This window comes from Nuphar pumila, chromosome 10, assembly GCF_984573655.1.
Source record: "Nuphar pumila chromosome 10, dmNupPumi1.hap1.1, whole genome shotgun sequence".
NCBI lineage: Eukaryota > Viridiplantae > Streptophyta > Magnoliopsida > Nymphaeales > Nymphaeaceae > Nuphar > Nuphar pumila.
The window spans coordinates 5,687,462-5,699,166 of record NC_143258.1 but is presented as its reverse complement, the minus strand read 5'-3'; the positions used below and the strand labels follow the sequence as shown (position 1 = coordinate 5,699,166).

General features: G+C 42.7%; 2 protein-coding genes across 2 annotated transcripts; both read left to right on the top strand.

Annotated features, from left to right (window-relative positions):
• The first annotated feature begins 48 nt into the window (after positions 1 to 48).
• On the top strand, positions 49 to 1,085 carry LOC149823342 (osmotin-like protein). Its single transcript, XM_090019927.1, has one exon. The coding sequence runs from the start codon at positions 49 to 51 to the stop codon at positions 775 to 777; it is 729 nt and encodes a 242-aa protein (XP_089876053.1). The 3' UTR covers positions 778 to 1,085.
• A 3,449-nt stretch (positions 1,086 to 4,534) lies between these two features.
• Positions 4,535 to 11,505, top strand: LOC149823341 (osmotin-like protein). The gene is made up of 4 exons (XM_090019926.1): positions 4,535 to 4,580; positions 4,632 to 4,695; positions 7,002 to 7,248; positions 10,822 to 11,505. The coding sequence occupies exons 1-4, from the start codon at positions 4,535 to 4,537 to the stop codon at positions 11,503 to 11,505; spliced, it is 1,041 nt and encodes a 346-aa protein (XP_089876052.1).
• Positions 11,506 to 11,705: the final 200 nt, after the last annotated feature.

Sequence of the window (11,705 nt, the reverse complement as noted above, 5' to 3'; positions counted from 1 at the left end):
CTCCCCCTCACTCATCCTCTCTCTCTCTCTCTGTGAGAGGCATCAGCAATGGCGACGGTTCACCATCTTCTCTTCCTCTCACTCTTAGCTCTCTCGGTGGGGGCGTCACCACTGGTGCTGACGGTGGTGAACAACTGCCCCTTCACCGTGTGGCCGGCGATCCAGCCGAACTCCGGCCACGAAGTGCTGGAGCGTGGCGGCTTCACCCTCGACACCCTCCAGCACCGCACCTTTCCGGTCCCGGACCGCCACTGGTCCGGCCGGCTCTGGGCCCGCACCGGCTGCACCTACTCCAGCGGCAGGTTCTCCTGCGCGACCGGCGACTGCGGCGGCCGGCTGGAGTGTGGAGGGGCCGGCGGCGCTGCCCCGGCGACCCTGGCCCAGTTCTCCCTCCACCACCCGCACACCGACCTGTCGTCCTACTCCGTGAGCCTGGTGGATGGGTTCAACGTGCCGATGACGGTGACGCCGCATGAGGGGCGCGGCGTCTGCCCGGTTGTGGGATGCCAGGCGAACCTGCTGCAGACGTGCCCGGAGAAGCTGCGGACGGTGGCGGACGGGAGGGTGGTGGCGTGCAAGAGCGGGTGCGAGGCGTTCGGGACGGACGAGCTGTGCTGCAGGGGACAGTTCAACAGCCCGGCGACATGCAGGGCTTCCACCTACTCGGAGTTCTTCAAGCATGCCTGCCCCGCCACCTTCACCTACGCCCACGACAGCCCCTCCCTCACCCACCAATGCGCCTCCCCAAGAGAGCTCAAGGTCATCTTCTGCCACTAGAAACAAGAAGAAGATGGTGGGGGCTCTCTTTTAGGGTTTTACTAGGGTTTTAAGGGTCTCTTTCTTTCTTTTTTCTTATGGGGTTTTCTTTTATTTGGGTTTAGTCTTGCAGGGTGTGACTTCGAGTATGGATATGTATTATGGGTGAATTACTGGTTTGCCCTTGTGTTTGTGGTGCTTTTGTATTAGGGTGTCTTTTGTCTTTTGCTAGGGTTTCATGGTGGTTTGAGTAGGAGATGGAGGGAATATGTTGGTAAGTGAGGGGCTTCCTCACTGTATACATCCTCAGTGAAATGTAAAGTAGGAAAAAAAAAAACGTAAAGAAATGGTTGTGTTCACGTGATGATTTAAAAACTGCTTTCTTGTTTGCTGTGCAAGTGCAGTACAAAGCACGATAAATGTCATGTTTGATTCTTCACATCATTGGGAAGAAACACTGACCATGTGACAGTCACCGAGCAGGCCAGACCAACTTTGTGATTTTAGTTCTCAAGAGTTTGTGATCTCCCGGATTTTGCAAAAACGTGATCATAGGGGTTTAAGCCATGTTTCAGTTCCAAATCACAACGAGAGAGAAAGAGTCTTGTTCATTGAAATATTATTAAAGGCGTTTTTTTAATATTTATAACTCAAAGAAACTGCACCCGATACAAAGAAGAACTGACACGAAGATCTGGTTTTGCTGGCTTGACATACCATACCTGCAGTCGTCAATATGAGGGTGTAAAACTGCAAAACTAAGACCGGCCTAGGCTTGCCCAAAGAGGTGTGATGCTTATGGGAATCGAACCTTAACTGCCAATCTAGCAGGTTGCCATGGCCCATAGCCCTACCCATCTACTCCAACCTTATGAAAGGTTAATCCTCTCATCCCTTGTCAGATCCAAGCACTGTTAGATAAGCTAGTTGCCTTGCAACATGATGCCAAGAATTTGAAACTGAAACTGCAAAAACTTCTTTGGCTAAGCCAAGAGAAAACTCAGCTCTTATCTACTGTAATATTGATGGTTGTAAACACAATCAGCAAGCCCTAGTGCAGCCTTCATTGATAAAAAATCTCATTTGCAGCAAAGTGCATCATTTTCTGCAACTTGGATGCTTTCAAGCCCAACCCATAAAGCTAAGTGTGCAAAGCTTTTAGTGCTGAAACTTTCACAACTTTTAAGCACCGAATGATTAAGCAAACCCTTTGGATCTCTACTTTGAGTTAATTATTTAGTTATTTACCAATCTTTCAAGATCACAATCAAGTTGAGACAATAATTACTTGAAGATAAAAAGAATGTCCTGAAGAATCAGAGGCTACCACAGGCATTCGCGAGGTACCTGAGTTTTGTACCCGGCGGCCAACATGGCCGTTGTGGTCGCTAATAGTGAACCCAGTCTGGCAAAAGAGACGCTTAAGCATATTCCAATCTATTTGCAGAGGTCGTGAACAATCTCCCCAACTCCAATTAGCAACTGGTAAATGAGCCGAATGAGCTGAGCTTGAAGCATTCATCCTTAGCTCATTCTTGTGGTGAGTGTACCCGAGTTTAAGCTCATAATGAGCCTGACCTAAACGGGCCAAGCTCGAGCTGGCTTGTTTTAAAAACAGATATATAGTCTCAGAATTGGAAGTAATAGGGTTAAAACAAACAAACATAGTATGAGTTCGCTCGAATGACAAAATCTAGCAATTTGACAAAATCTCTCGCATATCCAAAATCTTTGATTATCAAATTTTTAGGATTTTTTTGCCCTTTGTACATGCCAACATGCTGATGTTCGCTCGATTAATATGTACGTTGTAGGAAGTTCGCAACCCTTCAATAAAAAGGAGATTCTACGAATGTAATACTTGCATTTTTTCACATGTATTTAATGAATAAAGACGAATTGTATGTCTATGAGTTAAATTTTTAATTTGAATTTTCATTCAATGTGAATGTTAATTTGAATTTGAATCTCCAGTGAATTTGAATTTCAGTTGAAATTTAATTTAAAGTGAATTTGCATTTAAAATTTAATTGAATTTAGATTTGGATTTAATTAAATGTGAATTTGAATTTAGAATTGAATTTGAATTTGGATTTAATTATATGTGAATTTGAATTTAGAATTGAATTTGAATTTGGATTTAATTATATGTGAATTTGGATATGAAAGTTAATTGAATTTTGATTTGGATTGGATAAGGATTTAACTTAAAGAGAATTTGAATCTAATATGAATTTAGAATTCAATATAGAAATTTATTAAGATTTTGAAGTAGGAATTTAAATTGATTTAATTAGGCAGGTAGGATCCCCAGGGTAGGACGCCCCCCTATGTGGGCCCAATCTATTTGGCTAAAAAAATTCATATTTACCTAACTTCTAATGACCTAGGATTCTACACTAATTAAAGTCAAAGAAGATTAATTAGTTTATTAATATAAAAAAGATTAAGTAGTTAATGGATTTAAGAAGTTAAATTAGAGTTGGAAGTTATTTCGGTAAGAATGAATCCATAAGGTGGGATGCCCCCTTGTGGTCTCCTCTTATCTTGCCTAAGGTCTTTACTTCGTTAAGGTCAAGGTAGCTAGCAAGTTGCCTAATTCTAAAACATGCCTATAGGCTAAGATATTTTAAAAGTTTTTTTTTTATTTTTTTAGTAAGTTTAATTAGCTAACATTTTTATAATTAAATAAAACCTAAATATAATTAATAATAAGAAAAAAACTTGGGAGACTTACCGATTGGGATTAGAGAATCCCATGAAGAACTTATAAAATAAAGACCCTCACACACCCCCTATTGAGCCTTTTCTTTCTCTCATTATCTCTCTAATTTTCTCTCTCCCTTCTCTCTTCTTTCTCCCTATCACATGCCTCCCTTGGAGGTCTTGGTGTTGGTAAAGTTGTTTTTTCATTAGTGGTAGTGCTAAGAATAGGAAAGTGGTCATGAAGGTAAGAAGTTCCACTAGTCTACGGTTTCGGTTTCAAGTTTCAGCTTTCGAAATCGGTGCACTCTGAATATGAGTATATGTATGATGTTAAGAAGCATGAGCATACTCAGATATGATTCTCATATGCATATTGATATGTAAAACAATTATGTTTGATGTAGGAACTGATCTTATATAGTCTATGAAAGATTATGATTCCCAAAATATTTTTTGGCAGCCCTAATCACAAACATTATTTAATAAAATTTAACAATATTAATAAGAAAAGTTTCATTGATTAAAAATTTAAAGAATGCATACCGTCGTGTTTTATTTTCCAAAAAAATTTACAAAATCACAAATCAAACTTGTGCCGTACTCGTATCTTTGTGACACAACAGGGAAAGGCACAAAGCACATAGAGTCTCCAACGCAAGTCAAACAAAACACATTTGTCGTCATACCATTGGCTAAAAGAGGAGGGAAAAAATATACATAAAAAAAAGAAAAGAAAAATGATGGGACCCACATATCCCACTTTTGAAATTTTCAGTCACCTCATCACTCCCCACCAATCCCATTCCATCTCTATAAATACCCATGCACCCCTCTCTCTCTCTCTCTCTCTCTCTCTCTCTCTCTCTCTCTGAGAGGCCTCTTCCTCTCACTCTTAGCTCTCTCGGTGGGGGCGTCACCACTGGTGTTGATGGTGGTGAACAATTGTCCCTTCACTGTGTCGTCGGTGATCCAGCCGAACTTCAACCACGACGTGTTGGAGCACGGTGGTTTCACCCTCGACACCCTCCAACACCACACCTTTCTGGTCCTGGACTGCCACTAGTCGGGAACAATGATCCTGCTCACCGACTGCATCCAGTGGCCTGCGTTCGTGGAAGGTAGTAGTCTGGCTAAAGAGTGAAACCTTCCTCTACTCCATCCAACACCAGCGGCTTCCTCTGCTTCGTTCGCCACCACCAACCACCGATCTCGGTTCACCGATGGCGGCATCAGGTATGCCTTCCAGTTAGTTTTCTATTTATGTGTAGGCTGAACCCAACAATGGGTTATGGGCATGCGATTCTAGCTACGCCTATGCTCGTTCAATCGGTCTTCTCTGCCGGATGAGGCTTCATTCGCTGCGTTTTCTCTCTTGCAGGGCGCTACTGGTCGGTCGCCGGGTTTTGACGCCATCCATAGCCGACATTGTCTCCTTCTGCGGCGTACCGGGCTGCTAGAGGTAGCTTCTCCCCACCACCGGCCGCAGATGGGTAGAGGAGGCTACTGCCGACAACCATTTGTTTGTCGGACCGTCGGATCGGTGGCGGCGCTCGCTGAGAAAGGGAGAGAGAGGAAGCAGAGACAATTTGGGGTTTTTCGAAACCCTAAATCGTAAAGAGAGTATTTATACTCTCAGGTCAGGTCTAAACCCGACCCTTACATGATTTACAACACATCACATGGTATATATCACACTACATGATGCATAAAACTCATTTCAATATATTATGAACCATGAATTACATAAAATAACACATGTATACCTATGCACACTGCATGTCTCATTTATCATGCTTAAAACTCATATGTTAACATGAAGTCTCATAAATCATCATGCATAAATAACTAACATGATTGCATACAACATAAACATGAAACATCATATATTAGAAAATACATGATTGGCATCCTATATCATAAGTAAGCATAAGATTTTAACTAAAAGAGGTTCATAAGACATGACATTGTCTCAAATTAGAGACTGCATAAATAAATATATATATATATATTGTTCACGGGTCTGTTAGACAATCATACCGAACATATATGAACCCATAAAAATTCACAGCCATACCAGAAGCTACTGACTCTAATGTCCAAGTGAAAGTTCAAAGAAAATCAATTTTGTTTACCCTTGAAAATTCAAGGATCAAAAACTATTTTTCTGTTCTGTCAAAATCTGACAAAATTTTGCTTTATAAACAAGCAATCACCATACCCAATCTGAGAAGGATCTCATCCTTCCAAGTTTTTTGATGTTAGCTATACTTCTTAGCTTTTAAAAGCATTTGAGTTTATAGAAAAAATTCACTTTATGAATTTTCTAAAGTTTTTAAACCGGACCCTATCTGAGATAGTTCTGGATCTAGATTTTTTGTAAAATCCTGAATTTCACACGACTTGAGTGAGACTCTGAGATTTACAGAAAACAAAACTTATTTTACTATTATTTTTTTCATATTTATTCATATAATGACTATAACATATCAAAAAATCAACCATAAAAACAAAACCATTGATTTATTTAATTTTTTTCAAGATCAACTATCAAAAACTGCTCTCCATATAAAACAAAATTTTGTCGTGTATTACAACAGCCATAACCCTCGATTTCGTACTACCACCGAGCCCAAATATTTTTTTGAGACACCTCCTAGATGTCTAGAAGGTATCAATGAAAGGATTTAGCCAGAGATGATTCGGTTTGAGAGCCATAATTATTTTACCATAATGAGTCGATTAAAAAAAATCATGATAATATATAAATCATGATAAATACAGAAAAAATACAAGCAACAACGTGCAATATTGTGCATTAACCATCTATATTGTACCTCAGCACCATGTGGACTCATGAAATCATTATGTGATCATAAAATGTACATCAGATCCTATACTATCAATATATATTTCATGATTTATGCACATAATATCTAGTTTAAAATGCTATCATGCAAAATCATCATAGAACCAATGAAATAAATTTGCAGAAACATTATTCATACTGCAAATATATGAAAAAAATAATTATTAAATAATGATATAGCAATCTCACACCTAGGGGTGGCAATTTCTGACACGACCCGCCAACCCGCTTCTTAGGCGGGTTCGGGTTCGGCTTAAACGGGTTCGTGTCATAAATGGGTCGACTCGCCTAACCCGTTTATTAAACGGGGCGGGTTAATTCGTGTTAAGGGTATGCCAACCTGCCACCCCGTTTGACCCATTTAATAAATGGGTTAGGCGGGCGGGTCAACCCGTTTACCCGAACCCGACCCGCCAACCCTTTTACCCATTTACCTTTGGGTCCTTTTTCTTTTGAATACTTGATTAGGGATTTAGGGTTTCTCTCAGATAACGGAGGCTAATCCAACGATGATCTTGCCTTCTTTGTGGGCACTCTTCGGCTTGATCGCCGGTGGCGTTCACTCAGTCACCACCACCCTCATTTGACCACCACCACCGGTGGCATCCTTTCCCTGGCCGAGATTGTCGCTAAAGCGTACGTAACTCAAACTCGTCAGAAAATCTGGTGGTAGAGAGGCTGGAGGGTTTCACGGCGATGGTGGTGGCGGCCTTCTTCTCCTCTTCGCCCTGGCTCGGCTTCGTCTGCTCGTAGGGGGAGAGACATTTGGCGCGCATGTACTCGGGCTTCCGCTAGGGTGGGAAGTGGAGCCCCTTTCTCTTCAGCGACTGCTTCGCGGCCTCGAAGACGATGGTGACGATCTGGTGGAGCCAGTCAGCTTTCCCGACAAAGATGGACGGCAGGGACTGGAGCACTGCCCGGTAGTGGCTCGTCGACCCGTTTACCCATTTACCCGAACCTGACCCGACCCGCCAACCCGTTTACCTGACCCACCCGCCAACCTGCCCACCAACCAGTTTACCCGCTTGCCCGAAACCGACCCGACAACTCGCCAACCCGTTTACCCGACCCATTTATTAAACGGGTTAACTGTGTCATGTCGAGTTACCCGTTTAATAAATGGGTCGAGTTCGTGTTTGCCACAACCGACCCATTTAATAAACGGATCGGGTTCGTGTTGAGGTATGCTGACCCACCAACCCGACCCGATTGCCACCCCTACTCACACTCAGGGTGGCATCTCTATTGCGAAGGTGTTAATGCACCCACATTTACGTATCCCAAATAAGATTCACAATGGGGAATGAATAGAATAGTGAATTGATTATAAACAATATTACTGTAACTGCTCTCTCCCTACTGGTAGGTATTAGGTTTAATCCACTGCTTAAAATGAGAACTAACACGAGCGAGATTTAAATTTGTTAACATTTTTTAAAGTTTAAGCACATGAATGAAACAAGTTTTGATTTGCTTTCCTTTTTATGACAAATCAAATTCAAACCCTTAAAAAAAAACTTATTTGACGTGCTACGTGAGCTCACAACAATCTGTTCATGCAACGTCTTATCATGTTATCCCGACTTTTCTCTTGGGAACAGAGAAGAAACATACACCAAGGTACCATTTGGATGACACCCAAAATTCAGTTTTAAACTGGGTTTTGGGTGTAGGTTTTTGTGCCCAAAAATCAAGTTTTATACTCAGTTTGGGTCACAGGAATGAGTCATGCTTGAACACTTTAGGTTGAATTCTTACAAGAATCAGTCAAGCTCGGCTTATTTTACAAAAACCCAAAAAAAGAAAAGGAACAATGTGATTTCACACTTTTAGTGTGCTACTTCACTTGATCACCCTCCCCCGTCTTAGGGATAAGACCTGTCAGTTGTAGGGATCAAAAAATGATAAAGGGCAATCAGGTGCAGCAACACACTAAAACTGAGCAACCACATTGCACTTGATCCTCCCTCCAAAAACACATGGTCGTCCTCCACGCCCAAGGCTCCAACAAGTGTTGCAAGCTCAAAAACAAGATTCACTCATCCATATCTATATGTTGGATCCTTTGTCAGATCACGCAGTTTCACAATCAACAACATGATATAAATCAAGAAATAAATCAACATGAAAATCATGATAAATAGTTGATTGAAACAAGAACATGGAGCAAACATGTCGGTTTCCGCATCATACCAAAATCCAAACAAAAGCAAATCATCAAACAGTTGTATAGAACAACATAAAAATAAGAGGAACATGTTTGGATTATGTAATAAGCTAAGACGTACGAAAGTACTCCATTTAGAGAAGATTTTCCCCCACATACAATGCAAACAGGGTTCGGCGTCCTTCCCCCAGGATACAATAGCCTCGACGATCAGAACCGGTGCACTCTGACGGATCGTCCTTCGAAAACAACCTCTACGAACTGATGTTGCAGATAACCCCTTCAGGAAAAACTCAAAAGAGAGCGAGAGCAACAGGGAGAGAAAATGCAAAGCCTTTCTCAGAATAATGCGTACAGCCTTCTCGTAACCCCAGCCCTAACCACGTTTTATAACCCATGAACGGTTACAAAACGTGGAAGGGAGCCGTTACAGAATTCAAGGCGTCGAGACCCGTTAACGAAATTCGAAGAGACAAGTCCCATTAACGGGGACGAACTTCGAGGAATCGTGACCCGTTATCATTTCTCATAACCCATTAAAGCATCCAAATAAACACAGAAACTTTGGGCAAAAAGGTACTTTGGTCTTGCTTAGATATGGCCCTAAAGGGCCGTTCCGGCCCAACGGGCGTGCACGTGTGGTAGTCATCCCAACCTCTTGTTCTTAGGAACAAGTGTAAGAGTTTACATGTAGGTTATATATAAAGCCCACAACAAACTCAAACTCCTTCAATATGGGATTATTCCACATCATCAAGTCCAACCTTTTCTAAAAAGGAAAACAGCCCACGTTTTCTACATTTGAATTCTCTCACCTCCTCTTCTTACACCCAACACTATATACCCTATGTCATACTCCATGTGGGATTTTATTGTTGCATGTTGTTTTCATCAAATCTGACCCAGTAGATGAAATTAACATATAAAAAAAGATCATTATTTTATTTCATGCTCCATTTAGTGAAGATCGTTATTTTATTCCATCTCAAAAAAAAAAATTAACATATCAAAAAAATATCATTATTTTATTCACCGGAATCCAACCTTTGTGCAAGCATCCAAATTTTTTAAGTAAAATCTTAATTTTTGGTTAAAAAATCTTGTGCTCTCACAATCCAAATGTTAGGTGTAAGAAGGGTGGGGAGAGAGAATTCAAAAGAAGAAACGTAGGCTGTTTTGGTAAAGCTTGGTTTTGATGATGTGGAATAGTCCCATATTGATGGTGTTTGAGTTTGTTGTGGGCTTTATAACCCACATGTAAACTCTTACTTTTGTTCCTAAGAACAAGGGGTTGGGATGACTACCACACACACACGCGTGCGCGCGCCGGTCGTGCGGTGCCGTGCCGAGCTGAGCCGAGACAGACTGGGTCGGGTTTGGGTTCGGGTTCGGGTTCGGGTAATTGGCCCTTTAGGGCCATATCCAATCAAGACCAAAGTATCTTTTTGCTCAAAGTTTCTGTGGATATTTGGATTCTTTAACGGGTTATGAGAAATGATAACGGGTCATGACTCTTCGTAGTCTGTGCCTGTTATGGCTCTTCGGATTCCATTAACGGAACTCTCGACTCTTCGATTTCTGTTAACGGGTCACGTCTCCTCAGATTTTGTAACGGGTCCCTTCCACGCTTTGTAACCGTTCGTGGGTTATAAAAGCGTGGTTACGGCTGGGGTTACAAGAAGAACAGAACATGTGCTTTACGTTGAATCCTGAGAAAGAAAAAGCTCTGCGGTTTTCTCTTTCTCTGTTGCTCTCTCTCTCTCTTCTGAGTTATCCTGAAAGGGGTTTTTCTGCAACATCGGTTCGTAGAGGTTGTTTTCGAAGAATGATCTGTCGAAGTGCACCGTTCTGATCGTCGAGGCTATTGTATCCTGGGGGAAGGACTTCGAACCCTATTTGCACTGTATGTGGGGGCGAATCTTCTCTAAGGAGAGTACTTTCGTACGCCTTAGCCTTTTACACAGTATTAACATGCTTTTCTATTTTTTATTGTGTTTTGTGCATCTGTTTGTTCATTTGCATGTGTCTGGATTTTGGTATATGGTGGAACCCGACGTGCATGCTTCATGTTTCTGTTTCGATCTACTGTTAATCATGATTTGTATTCTGCTGCATATTATGATTTATATCATGTTTTATATCATGATGATGATTGTGAAACTGCGTGATCTGAAAATCGATTCAACATGTATGTCATGTAAGGCAGGGTGGATGTGGTCTCTCTCTCTCTCTCTCTCTCTCTCTCTCTCTCTCTCTCTCTCTCTCAGAGCAACAATGGCGAGGCTTCACCACCTTCTCTTCCTCTCTCTCATGGCCCTTTCAGCAGGGGCGTCCGGCATCATCACTGGTGCTTATCGTGGTGAACAACTGCCCCTTCACCATCTGGCCGGCCATCCAGGCAAACTCCGGCTACGATGTGTTGGAGCTCGGCGGCTTCGCCCTCGCGACCCTCCAATACCGCACCTTCTCGGTGCCAGACTCCACCTGGTCCGACCATATCTGGGCCCGGACGGCCTGCACCTACTCGAGCGGCAATTTCTCCTGTTCCACCGGCGATTGTGTGGGAGGGATCGAGTGCGAGGGGGCGACCGGCGCGACTCCAGCGACGGTGGCGCAGTTCTCCCTCCACATCCCGCAGACCGACCTCTCCACCTACTCCGTGAGCCTCGTCGACGGGTTCAACCTCCCGATGACCGTGATGCCGCACGAGGGCCGCGGCGAATGCCTAGTGGTGGGATGTCGTGCCAACCTGCTTGATACCTGCCTGGCGCCGCTGCCATTGCTCGTCGGTGGGGCGGTGGTCGGGTGCATGAGCGGGTGCGGGGTGTTCAACACAGACAAGCTATGCTGCAGAGGTTACTATAGCAGCCCTTCTACGTGCATGGGGTCGACGTACTGGGAGTTTTTCAAGCAAGCCTGCCCCGCCACCTTCACCTATGCTTATGACACCCCTTCTCTCGCCCAACACTGCACATCTCCCAAGGAGCTCAAGCTCATCTTCTGGCACTAGCAAATGAGATGGTTCTGTTTTGGTGGGTCATACCTTAGGTGCCATTCATTTTTCTCGGGCTCCACCACCACAAATAGGGTTTGTTCTTTGTTAATGTTAATTATAAAAAAAAAAAGATGATTTTGATTTACAAGGTTTTAGCCTTTTAAGGGCTTCTTTCATTTGAAGTTTTATTAAGATTTTAGGATGTGATTTGAATA

Coding starts and splice junctions, on each gene's coding strand:
- LOC149823342 (XM_090019927.1), top strand. CDS start 49: ATGGCGACGGTTCACCATCTTCTCTTCCTCTCACTCTTAGCTCTCTCG.
- LOC149823341 (XM_090019926.1), top strand. CDS start 4,535: ATGATCCTGCTCACCGACTGCATCCAGTGGCCTGCGTTCGTGGAAG. Junction 4,581..4,631: donor GTGGCCTGCGTTCGTGGAAG/GTAGTAGTCTGG, acceptor ATCCAACACCAG/CGGCTTCCTCTGCTTCGTTC. Junction 4,696..7,001: donor TTCACCGATGGCGGCATCAG/GTATGCCTTCCA, acceptor ATCTGGTGGTAG/AGAGGCTGGAGGGTTTCACG.